This window comes from Anomaloglossus baeobatrachus, chromosome 1 (assembly GCF_048569485.1).
Source record: "Anomaloglossus baeobatrachus isolate aAnoBae1 chromosome 1, aAnoBae1.hap1, whole genome shotgun sequence".
Taxonomy (NCBI): domain Eukaryota; kingdom Metazoa; phylum Chordata; class Amphibia; order Anura; family Aromobatidae; genus Anomaloglossus; species Anomaloglossus baeobatrachus.
In genome coordinates this window covers 646,746,851-646,767,316 of record NC_134353.1, presented here as the reverse complement: position 1 = coordinate 646,767,316, position 20,466 = coordinate 646,746,851, and the positions used below count along the sequence as shown (strand labels likewise).

General features: G+C 49.2%; 1 protein-coding gene across 3 annotated transcripts in view; it reads right to left on the bottom strand.

Moving 5' to 3' along the window:
* Nucleotides 1-20,466, bottom strand: part of ADCY4 (adenylate cyclase 4) — a 272,900-nt gene that overhangs the window by 49,287 nt on the left and 203,147 nt on the right. For all 3 annotated transcript variants that reach the window (XM_075319682.1, XM_075319669.1, XM_075319676.1), the window contains exons 3-6: nucleotides 16,119-16,316; nucleotides 15,878-16,042; nucleotides 15,057-15,206; nucleotides 13-158 (exon numbers count right to left, since the gene is read on the bottom strand). In XM_075319682.1, the coding sequence (XP_075175797.1) occupies nucleotides 13-158; nucleotides 15,057-15,206; nucleotides 15,878-16,042; nucleotides 16,119-16,316 (659 nt within the window). The remainder of the gene's footprint in view (nucleotides 1-12; nucleotides 159-15,056; nucleotides 15,207-15,877; nucleotides 16,043-16,118; nucleotides 16,317-20,466) is intronic.

Sequence of the window (20,466 nt, the reverse complement as noted above, 5' to 3'; positions counted from 1 at the left end):
AGTTTTACACACCTTACATCTTTGTGCCGCTTGATATAAAGATTATGGAAGTTGTTGGTACTTTCTTGCTGTGGTCGCTTTTCTTTTAATCTCGCTATGATCTCTTCTTTCATCTCCGTTGCAATATACTGTGGCAGAATTGAAAGCAGCAGCTGCTCCTGGGAAGCAGGAAAGTAAGAGTGTAAGATATAAAAGCAGCTTGATGCCAGTACACCTGCTAAATCTAAGAGGCATGGTCCAATCCAAAAGAGCCTCAGCTGTGAAAAACTCAGGAAAGTTGATGTTGTTGAAGGCATGTTGCTAATGTCAAAATAAATGATCTTACAGTATGTCTCGTCCAGTCAGTTCTTAGTAAAATAAAAAGAATAAAAAAAAAAACAACCCACAATATATGAACAAAAATTCCAAAATATGCAAATCATGTTTTTGCTAACAAAATAACTGTAAATTAAAAGTCTACAACAGTAATGGAAAAAATGATTAATTGTAGAAAACGGAAAATCCCCTCACTATAATAACAGTAACATTATTTATTCAGTGCAAACATATTCTGCTGCACTTTACAAATAAAGGGACTGTCAGCAGGGTTTTGCTATGCAATCTGAAGACAGCATGCTGTAAGGGCTAACACAGATTTCAGCCTTGCATCTCTTATCACAAAGTGTGTATTTGTTCCCCGGCAATGGAAATTTAAGCTTCAGTACCTTTATCATTAGCTGGACTGAGGAGCGCATGAGCTCAAGTCCAACTCTGCACCCTCTGTGATTAGCAGCTTCTCTCTATAGAAATGTGCACTGAGAGCCTGGTGTGGATGGGGACAGCTCCCAGAGCTCGGCTTTGCTAAAACTAAAATATTTAATTATGTGAGAACAGCTGGCCCCTTTAATCTAAGTGATACAGTGTTGGATTCAGAATCTCTTTGCCTACTTCATGCTGCTCTCAGATGAGGTAACAAAAACCTGCTGACAGATTCCCTTTAAGTGGGGAGAGCATGTTCAACAGTTACAGGAGGTGTAAGAGCCCTGCTTACAATCTAGGAGGAAAGCGGGGGGCACAATAGGTAAAACATGCTTGTCATGTATGGACCAGGCATCATTATAATAAATAAGGCATTTCAAATAAGCTGCATGATCCGGTCATCAGCAAGTATCTGTCCAGTACAGTTATCAACTGCTATAGGGAACATTGAATATGTGGAGACAGATGAATAGGAGATTGTAATTAAAATTTAGAAACAAGGAACAGAAAACAGTTTTGTTGGTCATTTAAGGTGAGATAGGATAGTCTAAAGAGATGTTTTTAAAGCACACTCAAAAACGTGGGGCTAGGTATTAGTTGGATCATCTACGGTAGTGCATTTGAGAACAATGGCGCGGCACAAGAGAAGTCTTGGAGACAGAGGTGCTAGGGTCAGATTATGGAGGATGTTAGTCATTGATCAGTTGCAGAATGGAGAGCATGGGTAGGGTGATAGACAGAGATGAGGGATGAGTTATATGGTGAAGCAGAATTGTGAAGGACTTTGTAGGTGAGAGAATAAATTTGTATTGTATGTATGAGTAATCAGTGCAATGACTGGGACAAGGTAGAGGCACCAGTGAAGTGGCTGGACAAAAATATGACCCTGGCTGCCATATTCAGGATGAATTGGAGAGGTGAAAGTTTGGTTAGAGAGATACTGATCAGTAGAGAGTTGTAGTAGTCCAGACGAGAATGAATAAGAGAGACAGTAAACGTTTTTGCAGTTTCAAAAATGAAAAAAGTTCAGATTCTGGAGACTTTTTTTAAGATGCCGATAACATGAGCAATTGGATATAGGAAACAAAGGAAGGTTGACAGCAAGCGCGCTGCTTGGGATTTATGGTTTAACGAATGCAATTTGCAGTATCAGGTATAGGTAGGTTAGTATAGGGAACAGTTCAGTTTTGGAGGGATTCAGTTTCAGATAGAGGGAGGATATGATATTAGAGACAGCGCACAGACAATTCCTAGTATTTTGTATTAAGGTTGGGAGGGGTGTGTATACTGGAAACAAAATTTACTGATGATTTGTCCAATAGGGCCAGTATATAGATAGAAGAGGAGGAGACCTAGGACTGAGCCTTGAGGAACCCTGATAGTAAGCGAAAGATAAGTGTAGTTAGAGATAGCAAATTATACCGTGAAGTAGGGATCATAGAAGTAAAAAGAGAACCACAACAGAACAGTGTCCTTGAGGCCAATAAAGCAGAGCATAGTGAGGAGGAGCTGGTGATCTAGTGTCAAACGCAGTAGAGAGATCCAGTAGAATCAGCAGGGATATTAGATTTTGCTGCTAGTAGATCATTAGAAATTTACTATTAGATTGTAAAGATTCAAGAAGAGAGAGAAATGTGGGATATTGGATTATTTAGAGTGGACAACAGTATAGAGATGAAGGGAAGATTAGAGGCAGATCTGTGGTTGGCAGTATAGTTCTGGTTGAGGGATGTAAAGGGGTTATGATGGCATGTTTAAATGAACAGAGAATGATACTGGAAGAAAGAGAAAGGTTACTTACTTTAGTTAAGTAGTGACAACTGGGGAGAGGAACTGGAGGAGATGTGAGGGAATAGGTTCAATGAAGCAGGTTGTCGGGTGAGAAGGAGTCTGGTAACTTCTTCTTTGACAAGCATGAAGGTGGAAAGTGAACATGATATTCAAGAGGGAAGGGGATCCAGGCTCTGAAGGGATTGTGCAAAAATGTCCCAGTGGATAGATTTGATTTTTTTTCTACGAAATAAGTGGCCCAAACTTCAGCACTGGGCTTTGTACTTTAGGTGTCAGGAATGAGTGCAAAATTTTGAAGAGTCAATTTGGACTGTTGGCTATTGATGTGATGAGGATGGTGAATTAGATATTGTGAGGCAAATCCCGGGATATGAAGATGAATTATGACTCCAGTCATAGTCCCTCATCACTCCCTGGCAGTGCCCCCTCCCTTCTTGTTCTCAGTGTTCCACTTACACCTCCATGGCCATGTCCTGTGATATGGAGATGAGGTGGTGTGGGAACAATGGACACAGGATGACTCCCTGCCGTCACCCTGTAACAAGAGTTGTATCTCATTAGCAAGGCTATGGAAATAGCCAGACAGAACGACTCCAGTAAAAAATGGTTCATATCTCGCAAGCCATATTTCCGATAAATATGGCAACCATAAAAATGGTGTCTCCGCATGTGGACGATGCCGGCACACCCTTTTTATGGGAGCAGGACATTGGGAAATGCCCCAGGCGTGATATCAGCCAATGGGGAACTGGCAGACAGGTCATGAGTCCCCTCGTTCTGTAGCTAAATTCATAACTGTCACAATGAGAGCGTTGGCGTCCGCCTACGACGCTCCCAGGCAAAGTTATGGCCCATATTCCATGTTGGGATATTGTCCATAACTCAAGCCAGGGGTGGAGCAGTGCTCCCTGTGAGGTCACGAAGGTAGGAGGGGACCTGGATTGGCCCAGGTTGATAACCCTACTTCGGCCATTTTCCAGCGTTCTTTCGCTGGGGGCACGTGCAGGAAACATCTGCGGGAGTTCCTAGAAACCTGGTCTACAGCGCCCCCCTGTGGCCAGACGCAACAAGGTAACTGCTGGAACTGTGTATGCCTGTTTGTAACCCATGCTTTGATTGTAACTGTACTCTGACATATGTATATTCTGTAGATTCCCTATTGTATATATTGTAGTTTCTAGTGTGCTTTAGGCTGATTAAATTATATAATTAATCTTGGGCTGTTCTGTTATCTCGATCTTGAATCCCACGTCTGTGTGTTCGGCTAATAGTTACCGTGAAGCGGTTGGTGGCAGCGAGTTGTGCCAAGGATTATTGTGGGGAGGCCAGTGAGATTCGGGAAGATATTATATATTCCGCCCGCGGAGGTCGGGGGAATATATACCCTACTCTCACCGGGGACCCTTCAATAATCGGCATAAGTAGTATAGCGGCCTCCTTGCTTATTGTCGGGCAATTCCATAATTGGCCTGACTATAAGAGGGGCGCTAGAGAGCGCATCACGTGCTCTGTCGGTCGGGAGGTATAAAGGAGGGGTGACCCCCCACTTGTTACCCCCCGATTGTGACGTACTGGTAGCCAGCGCGGGGGATTTCTGAGTGACCCCCCCGGTGGTTTGTGACATATTGGTGGCATAGCGGTGGGATCGAGATAATAGTGTGTGTGAGTGTGAGACCCATACTCCCAGACACTAAAGACTGCCTGCAGCAGCTGTGGCTGCTGGGGTCTTCAGACTAGCTCAACACTAGAGTGTCAGAGTGCAGATACTGTAAGGTGTGTGGAGGCATCAGGTGTCAGTTCTGTGTCAGTGACCAAAAGTCTGCAAGAATGGCTGATGGCACCAGGAGCAGAGCTATGCAACTGGCCAATGCTAAGGCAGGAGCCGAAGAGAGGGAGGACGGTGCTGTGGACAGCAATGAGGAGGTTGCCCACGAGTCCTCCAGGAGCTCGACGCCAGAAAACCGTTCTGCCGAGGACATTGCGCAACCTGGCACTGCTGGACAAGATGAGGAGGAGCTCACCCAAGGTTCCTCAACGAGCCAGATGCCAGCCCTCCGCTCTGAAAGGGACAGTGAATCGCCTAGCTCTGCAGCGTGCCGCAGATCACCACGTGCCATTCCACCGAGCCTGGGAGGCTCGGATAGCCTTCTTCAAATGGCTATGGCCCTTCTCCAGGCTGGAGACCAGAAGGGCTACAAGGAACTCCTGGCAGAGCGCAGGGCAGAGCGGCAGGCAGCGCGTGACGCTGAGGCTGCGGAGCGGCACGCAGAGCGTGAGGCTGCGGAGCGAGAGCGGCAGGCAGCGCGTGAAGAGCGCCAGGCAGAGCGTGACTACCAGCTGCAGCTAGCTCAGCTCCGGCCCTCATCAGCCACACGTGACCTTCAAGACACCAAACTTCCAAAGGTCCGTGTTGAGGACTTCCCAGTGCTGGAGAAGGATGGAGACTTGGACTCTTTCTTGACTGCTTTTGAACGGACTTGCTTGCAGCACCATCTGAACAAGGACCAGTGGGCCAAATACCTGACCCCCCGTTTAAGGGGTAAGGCCCTGGATGTCCTTGGGGACTTGCCTGCTGAGGCAGATCAGGGCTACGACACCATCAAGCGGGCCCTGATCCAACAGTACAACCTCACTCCAGAGTCCTACCGCAAGAAGTTCCGGAGCCTACAGAAGGGACCAAAGGACTCCTGGGCTGACCACCGGCGGGCACTTGCCCGAGCTGCCGACCACTGGACCCAAGGCCTGCAGCTTTCCACCGGACCGGAGATCCTGGACTTGTTCATCACGGAGCAACTCTTGTGGAACTGCCCTGAGGATCTCCGCCAGTTCATCCGAGACCAGAAGCCAAAGGGGTCCACGGCTACAGCTGCCCTTGCCGATGACTACACCAACAACCGGGCCCCTGAGGCCAGGAGAGCGGCCACCAGCAGCACCTGGAGAGGGGGTAAGATGAATTCTGCGACTGCCCCACCTGCCCCTAGACTGCAGGGGGTGTCCCCCTCAACTCCCCTCTCCAGGCCCGTGGCGGAACCAAGACGGTGCCACCAGTGCAACCTACCTGGACACTTCAAGGCCATGTGCCCTCAGCGTCCCAAGGCCCCGGCTCCGTCCCCGTCCCAAGGGCCGCCCAAGGTGTATTGTGTGGGTGGGGGTGGTGGTAGGTCCCTGGACAGCTTCCAACCTGTCACCGTCGGCCGGTCTGTGACCATAGGACTGCGAGACAGCGCCTCGGAGGTGACTCTGGTGCGGCCTGAGATGGTGTCCCCCCAAGACTTGATCCCTGGAAAAACCCTCGCTGTCTCCGGGATTGGAGGCATTGACCCGGCGCTGCCTGTTGCTGACATTTATGTGGACTGGGGCGCAGGGCGAGGGGTGAGGGAGGTGGGGGTAACTGATCGGATCCCTGCAAACGTGCTACTTGGGACAGATTTGGGGCAGATAACCTCCCAGTTTGGGCCCCAACCAAGGGCTGAACCTTCAGCCCGTACTGACATGCCTCCGGACAATGTTAATGTGTTATCTATGAATGATGTAAGGGAGGAGGGAGTGAACTCTGATATTTCTGCTTGCACAGACACCATAGACACACACACAGCTGCAGCTGTGACAGGGGAGGGGGTCAGAGAAAGGTGTGACAATGCCTCTACAAGTAACCAGCCTGTGAGCTGGGATCTGTTGCCCTCTGCAGGGATAAGCAGAGAGCAGGGTGCTGCAGGGGGAGGACCAGTGTGTGGGGTGGGGGCTACCACAGCAAATGTGGGGTCCCCAGAGATTTCACAGCGGGGTTCTGTTGCTGCAGGAGGGGAACAGGCAGGTGAGATTGGGGCCGGTCCAGGAGCGGAAGTGCTCCCAGGTAAGATCTCGGTGCATGGTTCCCCCACAACCGGGGTGTCAGGAAGCCAGGTAGGTCTGCCTGAACCGGCGACTTGGTCAGGAACGGAGGAGGAGCAGGCACGACCCACGGTCGCAGCGGCTGTGGCCGCTGTCACCCGCAGTGGGAGTGCTGGAAGCCAAGGGGCCTCCCGGAGGTCCGATAGCTCTTCCCCTTCTGACCAAGTGGCAGCCGAGTCAGGTGGAGGCCAGGACACAGGTCCCGGGGTACTGACCGAAGATGTGACAGTCTCGTCGATTCTGGCCACATCTAGTCAGGGGTTTCAGGCAGCGTTAGAAGCTGACGACAGCCTGAAAGCTCTTAAGGAGCAGGCGGCACAGCCTCCCTCGGACTCGGACCCGGAGCGAGTGGTCTGGGACCAAGGACGGCTGTACCGGGCCACGGTCCAGCAGGGTTCACCGGAGGCGTGGCCCAGGGACCGACAGTTGGTGGTACCCTATCCGTTCCGGACGGAGTTGTTGCGGATCGCACATGAGATTCCGATGGCCGGACACCTAGGGATCGCTAAGACCAAGGCCAGGTTAAACCAGCATTTCTACTGGCCAAAAATGGGGGCCGATGTGGCTGCCTACTGCCGTTCGTGTGAAACCTGTCAGAGAGTGGGGAAGGCGGGGCCACGCCCCAAAGCCCCACTGGTATCTCTGCCAATCATCGATGAGCCTTTCAGGAGGGTGGCTGTGGATCTGGTCGGCCCGCTGGCCATCCCCAGCAGCTCCGGGAAACGCTTCATACTGACGGTAGTGGACTATGCCACCCGGTACCCAGAAGCAGTGGCCTTGTCGTCCATTCGGGCTGACAACGTGGCCACCGCATTGCTGGAGATTTTCTCCCGAGTGGGTTTTCCCCAGGAAATGCTCACTGACCGGGGGACCCAATTCATGTCCCAGCTGATGGAGGCCCTCTGTAAGCAAGTCCAGGTGCGACATCTGGTGGCCAGCCCGTACCATCCACAGACTAATGGCCTGTGCGAGCGGTTCAATGGCACCTTAAAGCAGATGCTTAAGATGTTGGTCGACTCCCATGGGCGTGACTGGGAGCGGTATCTCCCACACCTGTTATTTGCTTACCGGGAGGTTCCACAGGCCTCAACAGGATTCTCACCGTTTGAGCTCCTGTACGGGCGACGTGTGCGGGGCCCCCTGGCTCTGGTGAAAGAGGCTTGGGAAGGGGATTTGGCCACCCCTGGAGTGTCGGTTATCGAGTATGTCATGCGGTTCCGGGACAAAATGCAGGCCTTGACGCAACTGGTACACGACAATATGGCTCAAGCCCAGGCCGATCAGAAGCGTTGGTACGACCAGAATGCTTGTGAGAGGACCTACCAAGTGGGTCAAGAGGTGTGGGTACTGGTCCCCGTACCACAGGACAAGCTTCAGGCAGCCTGGGAAGGCCCATACCTCGTGTACCAGCAGCTCAACCCTGTGACGTACCTGGTCACCCTGGACCCTGCCCGTGGAAGGCGGAAGCCCTTCCATGTGAACATGATGAAGGCACATCATGAGCGGGAGGCATGTGCGCTCCCCGTGTGCAACCTGCCCGAGGAGGGAGAAGCGGAAACCCTCTTGGATATGCTAGCCCAGGTTAGGGCAGGCGGATCCATTGAGGATGTGGAGGTTGGCCACCAGCTCTTGGAGGACCAACGGTCCCAGCTGTGGGCCACCCTACACCCCTTCCGGGGGTTGTTTACCAACCAGCCCGGAAGGACTGACTTGGCTGTCCATCACGTGGACACTGGGGATCATCCCCCGATCCGGCGTTCAGCATATCGGGTCTCCCTGGAGGTGCAGCAACACATGCGCCAGGAGATTGACGAGATGCTGAAGCTGGGGGTGATCCAGGCATCCAACAGCGCTTGGGCCTCGCCTGTAGTCCTCGTCCCTAAGAAGGACCGAACCACTCGGTTCTGCGTGGACTACAGGGGGCTCAATGCGGTCACGGTCGCCGATGCGTACCCAATGCCACGCATCGATGACCTGCTCGATCAGTTGGCCGGGGCTCAGTACCTGACCATCATGGATCTGAGCCGGGGATATTGGCAGATCCCCCTGACTCGCAAGGCCAGGGAACGCTCTGCCTTTATTACCCCATTTGGACTGTTCGAGTCCACGGTGATGCCATTCGGGATGAGGAATGCCCCTGCCACTTTCCAGCGGATGGTCAACACCCTGCTCAAGGGACTTGAAGGGTACGCGGCCGCGTACCTGGATGACATTGCCGTCTTCAGTCCCACCTGGGAGGACCACCTAGAGCATCTAGCACAGGTGCTCAGGCGGATCCACCGGGCAGGTTTGACCATCAAGCCGGGAAAGTGTCAGCTGGCCATGAGCGAGGTCCAGTACCTCGGTCACCGGGTAGGTGGGAGAACACTGAAGCCCGAGCCTGAGAAAGTGGAGGCCATCGCATCCTGGCCCACCCCCAGGACCAAGAAGCAGGTGATGTCCTTCTTGGGGACCGCTGGGTACTATAGGAGGTTTGTTCCATGCTATAGTAGCCTGGCAAAGCCCTTGACGGACCTCACCAAGAAGAAGCTGCCCTCTGCAGTCGATTGGACAATGGACTGCGAGACAGCCTTCCGGGCCCTAAAGGACGCCCTGTCCAGCCCGCCCGTGCTACAGGCAGCCGACTTCACGCGGCCGTTTGTAGTACAGACCGACGCCAGTGACTTCGGCCTCGGTGCGGTGCTCAGCCAGGTGGACTCTGCGAGCCAAGAGCACCCAGTCTTGTACCTGAGCAGGAAGCTGTTACCAAGGGAAGTTGCCTATTCCACGATGGAGAAGGAGTGCCTGGCCATAGTGTGGGCCCTGCAGCGTCTGCAACCCTATCTGTAACCCTAACGACTCCAGTTCAAAACATTAACCATGACATACAAAGCCATGCACAACCTGTCTCCTCCCTACATCTGTGACCTAGTCTCCCGGTACCTACCTGCACGCAACCTTAGATCCTCACAAGATCTCCTTCTCTGCTCCTCTCTTATCTCCTCTTCCACAATCGTGTACAAGATTTCTCCCGTGCATCCCCCATACTCTGGAACGCTCTACCTCAGCACATCAGACTCTCCACGACCGTGGAAAGCTTCAAGAGGAACCTCAAGACCCACCTCTTCCAACAAGCCTACAACCTACAATAGCCTTCAGCCCAGTAGACCACTGCGCAACCAGCTCTGTCCTCACCTATTGTACCATCACCCATTCCCTGTAGACTGTGAGCCCTCGCGGGCAGGGTCCTCTCTCCTCCTATACCAGTCTGTCTTGTACTGTTAATGATTGTTGTACGTATACCCTCTTTCACTTGTAAAGCGCCATGGAATAAATGGCGCTATAATAATAAATAATAATAATAATAATAATAATAATATCTATACGGGCGCCACTTCATCGTGGAGACGGACAACAATCCCCTCAGCTGGTTGCACACCGTCTCTGGGACGAATGGGCGATTGTTGCGATGGAGCCTTGCGCTCCAGCAATACAACTTCACCATTCGCCACAAAAGGGGCCGTGACCACGGTAACGCAGACGGGCTGTCCCGACAAGGAGAGGTCGCGGACGGGCGCACGGGGGAACACCGGAGTGTGCTGCCCCCTAGCGCCCTCAAAAGGGGGGAGGTGTGAGGCAAATCCCGGGATATGAAGATGAATTATGACTCCAGTCATAGTCCCTCATCACTCCCTGGCAGTGCCCCCTCCCTTCTTGTTCTCAGTGTTCCACTTACACCTCCATGGCCATGTCCTGTGATATGGAGATGAGGTGGTGTGGGAACAATGGACACAGGATGACTCCCTGCCGTCACCCTGTAACAAGAGTTGTATCTCATTAGCAAGGCTATGGAAATAGCCAGACAGAACGACTCCAGTAAAAAATGGTTCATATCTCGCAAGCCATATTTCCGATAAATATGGCAACCATAAAAATGGTGTCTCCGCATGTGGACGATGCCGGCACACCCTTTTTATGGGAGCAGGACATTGGGAAATGCCCCAGGCGTGATATCAGCCAATGGGGAACTGGCAGACAGGTCATGAGTCCCCTCGTTCTGTAGCTAAATTCATAACTGTCACAATGAGAGCGTTGGCGTCCGCCTACGACGCTCCCAGGCAAAGTTATGGCCCATATTCCATGTTGGGATATTGTCCATAACTCAAGCCAGGGGTGGAGCAGTGCTCCCTGTGAGGTCACGAAGGTAGGAGGGGACCTGGATTGGCCCAGGTTGATAACCCTACTTCGGCCATTTTCCAGCGTTCTTTCGCTGGGGGCACGTGCAGGAAACATCTGCGGGAGTTCCTAGAAACCTGGTCTACAGCGCCCCCCTGTGGCCAGACGCAACAAGGTAACTGCTGGAACTGTGTATGCCTGTTTGTAACCCATGCTTTGATTGTAACTGTACTCTGACATATGTATATTCTGTAGATTCCCTATTGTATATATTGTAGTTTCTAGTGTGCTTTAGGCTGATTAAATTATATAATTAATCTTGGGCTGTTCTGTTATCTCGATCTTGAATCCCACGTCTGTGTGTTCGGCTAATAGTTACCGTGAAGCGGTTGGTGGCAGCGAGTTGTGCCAAGGATTATTGTGGGGAGGCCAGTGAGATTCGGGAAGATATTATATATTCCGCCCGCGGAGGTCGGGGGAATATATACCCTACTCTCACCGGGGACCCTTCAATAATCGGCATAAGTAGTATAGCGGCCTCCTTGCTTATTGTCGGGCAATTCCATAATTGGCCTGACTATAAGAGGGGCGCTAGAGAGCGCATCACGTGCTCTGTCGGTCGGGAGGTATAAAGGAGGGGTGACCCCCCACTTGTTACCCCCCGATTGTGACGTACTGGTAGCCAGCGCGGGGGATTTCTGAGTGACCCCCCCGGTGGTTTGTGACAGATATGTTTGGCCAGATGTAGAGCAGAGTTACCGTATATTTAGTTTTATAAGACGCACCGCAGTCACAGGAGGCAGGGGTGGTGGGTGTCCCAGAAACTGTAGGCTGTGCTGCTGCAGCGGTGGAGGCTGGGGCTGCTGCGGAGGCTTGGGCAGCCGTGCTGGGGCAGCTGCTGCGGCTGGTGAGGGCTGCAAAGAAATGGCGCCCGGAGTCAGCGCAGACTGAGCTCTAGGCTCAAAGGCAAGCCAAGATCTCATCCACCTCCAGGCAACATTTTCCTGAAGTCCACTAGAGGGAGATCAATGGGCCGGAGACGATGCCTGTGCAGATGAGAGCTTGAGCTGAGAACTGCGCCAACTCCGGGTGGCATTATTTGAAGTCCTCACCGCCCGACCCGCAGCACCAGTCCAGCTGCCGGAGACCCCGCACTGCAGCCCCAGCCCAAGCCACCGGAGACCCCGCGCAGACACCGCACAGCCGCTGCCGGAGACCCTGCACAGTTGCTGAAGCTGCCGGATACCCTGCACAGACGCTGGAGACACCGGACAGTCGCCCCAGCAGCATCCGCCGGAGACCCCGCACAGCGGCTTCAGGAACCGTACAGCCACCCCAGCACCATCCGCCACAGTCTCTGCACCAACCGCCACAGCATTTCCCCGGCCTCTTCCAACCACTCCCCACCACCCCGGTAAGCTACATTCAGATTATAAGACGCACCCCTCACTTTCCTCCCAAACATTTGGGAGGAAAAGTGCGTTTTATTATCCAAAAAATACGGTATATGTTTTGAGCATGAACGTATAGTGGATGAAATCTTCTGCTGAAAGTGATTTTCTCCACTGACGCTCAGCACATCTTGAGCAATGCTGGAGAAAACGTGATTGCAGCATAAGCCAGGGTTGCCGTTGTCTGTGACATGTCTTTTTGTGTGTAGCAGATGCGGCTTCATCCAGGGCACACTGTAATGTATAATTACATATGTATAATGTGACAATGTAGAGTCTGGACAGGAGAGGGAGGAGATGGGAGCAACAGATGACTGTATATTGTTTATAAGCTGCTGTATATTGATGGTATGTAGATTATGTAGATTTCTGTATGTGTGATAAGTGGAGGTGTCCTGAGCATGGAGAAAGTTCGTCACAAAGAAGGAAAGAAAGTTGTGGTCAGAGAGTGGGAGAGTATAGTTAGTAAAGTCACACACTAAGGGGTGCTTCACACACAGCGAGATCGCTACTGAGATCGCTGCTGAGTCACGTTTTTTGTGACCTCATTAGCGATCTCGCTGTGTGTGACACTGAGCAGCGATCTGGCCCCTGCTGTGAGATCGCTGCTCGTTACACACAGCCCTGGTTCGTTTTTTTATTGTTGCTCTCCTGCTGATAAGCACACATCGTTGTGTGTGACAGCGAGAGAGCAACAATCCTGAATGTGCAGGGAGCAGGAGCCGGCGTCTGACAGCCTGCGGTAAGCTGTAACCAAGGTAAACATCAGGTAACTAAGGTGGTTACCCGATATTTACCTTCGTTACCAGCCTCCGCAGCTCTCACGCTGCCAGTGCCGGCTCCTGCTCCCTGCATACAAGCTAAGCGGTGTGCACTGGTAACTAATGTAAACATCGGGTAACCATACCCGATATTTACCTTAGTTACCAGTGTCCGCAGCTTCCAGACGCCGGCTCCGTGCAAGCGCAGCGTCGCTTGCACGTTGCTGCTGGCTGGGGGCTGGTCAGTGGTCGCTGATGAGATCTGCCTGTTTGACAGCTCACCAGCGACCATGTAGCGATGCAGCAGCGATCCTGACCAGGTCAGATCGCTGGTCGGATCGCTGCTGCATCGCTAAAGTGTGAAGGCACCCTTAGCAGAGCCGGGAGAAGACCAGGTCTAGAGAATTCCCATCTAAATATGTAGGAGAGTTAGTCAACTGTGAAATGCCAAGGGAGGAGGTTAGATAAAAGCGATGATAGCAGATGGGGAGAGTGGACAATGGGGATGCTAAAGTCCCCCATGATTATAGTAGGAATGTCACGAGATAGAAAGTTTGGAAGCCAGGATGCAAAGTGATCCAGGAACTGGTTGGTTTTGCCTGGAGGGCGATACACAACAGCCACTCGCATGGAGAAGGGCTTAAAGAGTTTAAAGGTACCGTCATACAGAACGAGATCGCTAGCGAGATCGCAGCAGAGTCACGGTTTCTGTGACGCAGTAGCGATCCCGTTAGCGATCTTGTTATGTGTGACACCTACCAGCAATCAGGCCCCTGCTGTGAGATCTCTAGTCGTTGCAGAATGGTCCAGGCCATTTTCTTCAAAGGCGATGTCCTGCTGGGCAGGAAGCATCACTGTGTATGATGCTGTGTGACAGGGTCACAATGACTGCTGAGATCGTTATACAGGTCGCTACTGCGATCTGTATTGTTCCTGCATCGCTGGTAAGATCTGACTGTGTGACATCTCACCTGCGACCTCCCAGCGACTTACCTGCGATCCCTATCAGGTCGCATCGTTTTCGGGATCGCTGGTAAGTCATTGTGTGTGACTAGGCCTTAACTGTGTGGACTTGAAAAAAAAAAAAGAATAAGTGAGGATACATCATGTGTGATGAAAAGAGCAGACCACAACTCCACCTCGTCTGTTCTCAGGCAGTATGTGAAAATTGTAGCCCACCATTCGAGAGCAGCAGCAGTAGTGGTGTCAGCCTGCTAAATCCAGGTTTCAGGAAGAGCCAGAAGGTTAAGGGGATTAGAAAGGAAGAAGTCATGGATGTAGGGTAGTTTGTTACATGCTGACTGTAAGTCCCAGAGAGCACTATTAAAGGAGAAGACGAACACTGAATGTGCAGCAGGAAGAGCGTTTTAAATACTAGTGGAAAGAAGTCTAACGGTAGGGAAGATGTCACCAGCAACTAGGAAAAGGAGGGAGGGGGAAAAAAAAAATAAAAGAATAAGGCTATGTGCGCACGTTGTGTACTGGCCCTGCAGAAATTTCTGCAGCGATTTAAACAGCACACGTGCGCTTCAAATCGCTGCAGAAACAAAAGCCAATTTCATGCGCTCTGCATGTAGCTCCTCCCAGCCCCTGCCATAGACAAAGCAGGGACTTCATGCAGAGCGCACGAAAGAAGTGACATGTCACTTCTTAGAACGCGCGCTTCTGGTAGCAGCCGAAGCGCTGCGCTCTAATACGCCACGTGCGCACAGCTCCTGCACAATCTCCATAGATTGTGCTGGGGATGCAGGACGCATGCAGTTACGCTGCGGTGCAGATCGCAGTGTACCTCCATGCAATTACGCAACGTGCGCACATAGCCTTAGAGTGGGTGGCTCAATGATTTATAGGAGTGTTTCATGCACTGTATAATTGTAGTGTATGGTTTAGACTCTAAACTTTAGAGTGATTGAGAAAGGTCAGTAGAGCCTCAGCATTGTATATGGAAGAGGGGAAAAGAGAGGGACTGATGTGAAGACAATGCACACAAAGTGTAAAAGGGCAGTAGATGTGAAAGTAAGCAGCAGCTAAGACATAGAAGCAAAGAGATATGAAAAATAATAAATAATGCAGTACAACTGCCCAAGAAGGATGTTTGCTAGAACATCTAGCATAGCTTACCTGTCTCCTGCCCTGACAAACTGTCATGCTAAACCGCAATGCACTTTGAAAATATTACACATGTGCCACTCAAAACGTGTGCGCTCTCTAAGCCAGATTGGTATGATACAATGAATAGGCTGACAATTAGAACAAAACCCTTCCGTACCTGCTGCCTCTCCTGTGAGTACAATTTGCGTCGTGAATGAAAGAAGTTGATAGCTTCATGGTAGGTGTCCTTTAATGCACTTTCGGTGACTCGTTTGTGATAACCTCCAACCACATTCCCGCACAGCAAGATTACTACATCTGCTATAATCTGCAGAGATATGACAATCAGTAAGGAACGGTCTGCTAATTAAATCAGCAAGTGCTCTTAATTGAAAAATATTAAATGAAGTTTTGTAAAGTCCTCATTCACAGGTAGTGGTTGGGTGAACAAATCATTTAGCCAACAGCTTTCTCTTCTGACCCCCTTCCCCCATAAACAGGAGCACTTGGACTAAGCATAGTAATTTTATTGCCTCTTTGAGAAAGCTGCTACCAGACTCATCGGACAGCAACTTAATTTTCGGAGAACAAAAAGGTCAGATCCTCCAGACATCTTTTAGGGAAGATCCATGTAAACAGGCTGCCAATCACTTGATGGAATTAACAAAATCTTTTGTGCAACGTAAAAGATCATCGTTTTCATCAGTGCATAATCCTGTGTATACAAGACTCGCCGTGCCGAGAACTAGCATACATCGCTCAGTGCTCATCGTTTAGTTTGGTCTGCCCCTAGATATTCAAACGACCACTGATGAGAACAGTTTAGCGATCGGCAGTTGTATTGTCCTGCCAGTTGGTCTGTGTAAATGAAACCTTAGACTATTACACTGATGGCCAATGTTGCAGATATCAGATTTAGCCAACTTTAGTTTGAGGGGTCTTGATAGTTCGTACAGGGAGAACGAAGAGTGATCAGCTATGGAGTGGAGTGATTCCTACCTGCAAGGCAAATTCTCCAGCAGACGGATGACTTGAGGAAGATACGTAAACACTGAGCACAATGATATGTGATAGGGAGCAGAGAAGCCCAGCAAAGATTGCCCCTTTCATACACAAAGGTAGCATGGTGTACAGGCTGACCGTCACAAACAGCGTCCAATAAACCTAACACAGAACATAGCGTATTAGAAGGAGAAAAGCATTCTTTAGTATATGCTGCCATGTAGATTACTTTACTTACCTGATCCCATGGCGTCACAATGCTGCTAGTGAATATAAATGCATAGCCCATGGCGACTAGGCAGCCCCAGATGATAACAGCCAACAGTTTCATACCCTTCTGTAGAACACTTTTTACGCACACCAGGATGAAGAGTAATGTGAACACTCCCAGGGCGCAGAAAACACTTATCAGGAAGCCCACATTGTCTGAGAAGGTCTACAGAAAAATACAAAAACAGCATATAGCCATCAATGTGAATGGAAGAGCTCACGAGGTCTTGGTGTTGTCGTGTAATGGTTCTTTCTGAACAAGGAGTTGGCACTGTCTATTAACACTGGATTTGAGAAGGATTCGGCCTTTTAAAAGTAAAAAGTCACTAAAAGGCCACTTCCACACGAAGTATTTGGTGAGATTTTTACCTCAGTATTTGTAAGGGAAAACCATGAGTGGGGAAAAAAAAATGCAGAAGGGAGATGTTTTTCTATTATACTTTTCCTCTGATTGTCCACTCCTAGTTTTGGCTACAAATACTGAGGTAAAAAAACCTCACCAAATGCTCAACGTGTAAATGTGGCCTAAAGAGCATCAGTCATATGCTAGTTTTTATGACACTAGTTTTTTTGCAACAATAATTTAAAAGTGGACATTTTTACTATTATTTATATTACTTCTATAGCGCCACTGATTCCACAGAACTTTACATACATTATCTCTGTCCCCATTGGGGCTCACAATCTAAGTTCCCTATCAGTATGTCTTTGGAGTGTGGGAGAGAATTAGAGAAACCAGAGGAAAACCAAACACAAGCATGGGGAGAACATACAAACTCCTTACAGATGTTACAGAAAGGATTAAGATTACCACACTGCCCAAACAATTTGTTAAGTAGACTAATAGTGTTGCGGAAATTGGTCTATGGAGGATTGGCTAAAACACTGAAACCACCAAGCTTAAAGGGACTCTGTCACCAGATTTTTGCTCCCCCATCTGAGAGTAGCATAATGTAGAGGCAGAGACCCTGATTCCAGCGATGGGTCACTTACTGGGCTGCTTGCTGTAATTTTGATAAAATCAATGTTTTCTCTGCTGCAGATCTAGCAGTTATATAGAACTCATGAATATACAGAACTACCTGGCAACAGGTCAAGTAGACCTCTAATGATAATCTACTTCTGATTAAACAGTCATTTTATTAACATTACACTAAGCAGCCCAGTAAGTGACATCGCTGGAATCAGTGTCTCCGCCCCTACATTATGCTGCTCTCAGATTAAGTGGAAAAACCAGGTGACAGATTCCCTTTAAATGTGTAAGATTTATCCAAGTACTAAAAAGAAAGTAATACTCTCATGTACTAAATTTAAACAGTAATGCCTAAGACAAACGGCATGAAAATCAAAGCGAGTGGAATGTGATAAAGCATCGCATTCCACTCGGACCAATCTCAGGCCTAATCGGACCAAGAAAACAGTTGCAGCATACTGTGTGCGCAATGCGATCCTTGTTTCCCATTCAAGTCTATGGGGCGAGAGAAAAAAATCGCACTGCACTTGCGGTACACTGGTGTACCGCGAGTGCAGGGCGAGAATGGCAATAGTCGGCAACGGAGGAGAGAGGAAGATAAATCCTTCCTTCTCCTCCGCAGCGCCAGCCCTCCCCTCCTCAGTGCCGGCCCGCCCCCTCAGCTGTGGTCTGATCGCAGCATTACTCACCATTCCTGGGTTCACAACTCTTTTTAACCTGCAGAGTTTAATTTTATTTTATTTTGCCTATACTGTGTAAATTTAGTACATGGCAGTATTACTTTTTTGTTTGTTTAGCACTTGTATAAATCTTATATGCATTTAAGCTCTGTGTTTTCAGTGTTTTATCTAAAGCTTCCATAGAGATCCATAGACCTTCTACTTCCAATTGTTTGGGCAGCGTGGTAATCTTAATCCTTTCTGTATTATTACACCATTCAATAGATCGCCACGCAGGTCCTATAATATTACCAGCAACATCACCCATCCTCTAGGCACCTCTTAGGCAGTGCCCATTAATTAGCCTAGATAGCTCCAGTATATATTTTTAATTTGTGTCCTTGCAGATGTTGTCCTGCTACACCTTGTTCATTGCATACATAATATAAGTAGCCAGCGTATTTTCTGTGTGGTTAGTGACCAGACTCATGAGTTGGAAAAAAATGTGTTGATGTATCTCCATTTAACTAGTAATATAGTATATGCACTGTACACGTTATTACCTGACAACTACCTGGTCTCTAGTTACGGCCATTTTTTGCAGAGACCCTACTTCTGCAACCTTCTAGCATTTCTCTAGGATGTACCAGAGCATTTACTGTAAACCTGTGGTATTTAGGCCATAATCAGACAAGACATTGTGTGGCATTTTACATACAGAATATGGTCAGATGTTACATGAACATTTTGTTAGATGACTTATGTTACAAAGTGCTCCCTGAAGGGATATGTCAGGAGAGCTACATTCAGCTGTTTGTTTCCATATGCCCAGAAGCTCATCACTCATGCGTATGGAAAGTAACTGGTATTGCAAGTAGAAGTCCAGAAACCTCCCCACAGGGACCACTTTGTAATCTAAGCCTTTCTACAAAAGCAGAGTAGTATATGCATTCATCGAGCCTACATGTTAGCATGTCCCCGAGTACTGCACTTCTCAGTCTGTGTGAACCTGGTCTTAGACATCCATAGAAGATCTTAATTGCTCAGCTTGTTTCAGGGCAAATCCCCAATTCGTTACTAGCCACTGTCAAGATACATCAAGTGCTGTGTGGAAAAAGGAGCACGACAACGCCAAAGTAAAAATTACTGCACGCCTTTGTTTTGGGAAATTCATCTCTACCCAACCTGATAAGCAGGGGTTAATTGATGTGTATGAATTATTACAGCAGCAGCAATTACTGCCATTTTCCGTAATTAACAAGGAGATTGTAACATTCATTATTCTGCAGGATTTTCAGATCGGATTCTTTGGTAAAGAGTTCCGCACATGAATTTGCTGAACTGCCCCTTCCAGATCTGCAGATGCAGCTTTCTAGTCTATACAAGCAGCTAATTAGAAGCTTATTGAGCAGTTTTCTCCAGATAGCGCATATTGTCAGCAATAACTGGCAGAGGAACACAAGATCCATTTTTATCTCATTTAATAGCAGCAAGATCCACATTCCAGTGCAGGAAACACATGGGCGCTGACATCCATGCCAGAGAGGAAATAGGCAACGCTACAGACCGGAAGCAACCGCTTTCTTTAGCCAGTCCTCAGAGCCCTGAAGACAGATCATGGCTAGGGCTGTTAGGCGATGTGTTGTGCAACTTGCCTGTGACTTGTGGTCACACAATGCTGGAGCTGGGATTTTGATGGGAAAAAAAATGTCCACATCTCAGAATTCACACATAAGTCACAGTTTCATGTAACTTGCATCACAATCTATAGCAAATGAGTAGTTTGCAACTTGCGACAGCAAATGAACATATTCTGAAGCATTTCCAACTATGTCGCAGTCGCACAAGGTCGCAAGGCAACACCATAGGAGATCATTAGATATAATGTCGCAATGCGAGATTAATTTCAGTGTTGCATGACACATTGCTGTGTAGCCCTAGCATTAGGGCACCTGCACACGGCATCCTTCAAGAAGAAGGCACTTCAGGAAACTCCTCGTCAACGGAGTTTTGTAGAATCTTTATGTTGCTTTCGGTCATTTCCTGAGCGCTTTTGTGGAGGTTTGCCTCCAGCAGATTTTGCAGCTTTTTTAGGTCACTTTTTGAACTCCAATATCCCTTTCACAGCGATTTCAGTTATCGCACTTTGATTTTTCCTCCCCTTCTTGCAAGAGCTGTAACTCTTATTTTCAGACCACATAACCACTTATCGTACTTTTTATAAGACGCACCCCAACTTCAGAAAAAAAAACAAAAACTAAAAAAAAGGGGGGGGGGATAAAAAATATGGGGTCCGTCTTATAATCCGGAGGGGTGCGGCAGCAGTGGTGGAGCGGGGTAACAGGAGGTAGGGTAAATGCTGGAGTAGAGCAATGCAGCGGGTGTCCCAGATGCTCGCTGCGGGCACTGTGAAGCAGGAGGAGCATCCAGAAGCTGTTGCCAGTGTAGGCTCCAAAGAAATGGCGCCAGGAGTTGGCGCAAGTGCAGATGGAGCGCTCAGTTCAATGAGAAGCCGAGATCTTATCTGCGCACGCGCCACCTCCAGGCGCCATTTTCCTTAGGTCTGCTGCAGGGAGATCAATGGCCTGGAGGCGGCGCGTGCGCAGATGAGATCTTGAACAGAGAGCTGCATCTGTGCATGCGCCGACTCTAGGCATCATTATGTAAAGCCCGCACCGCCGACC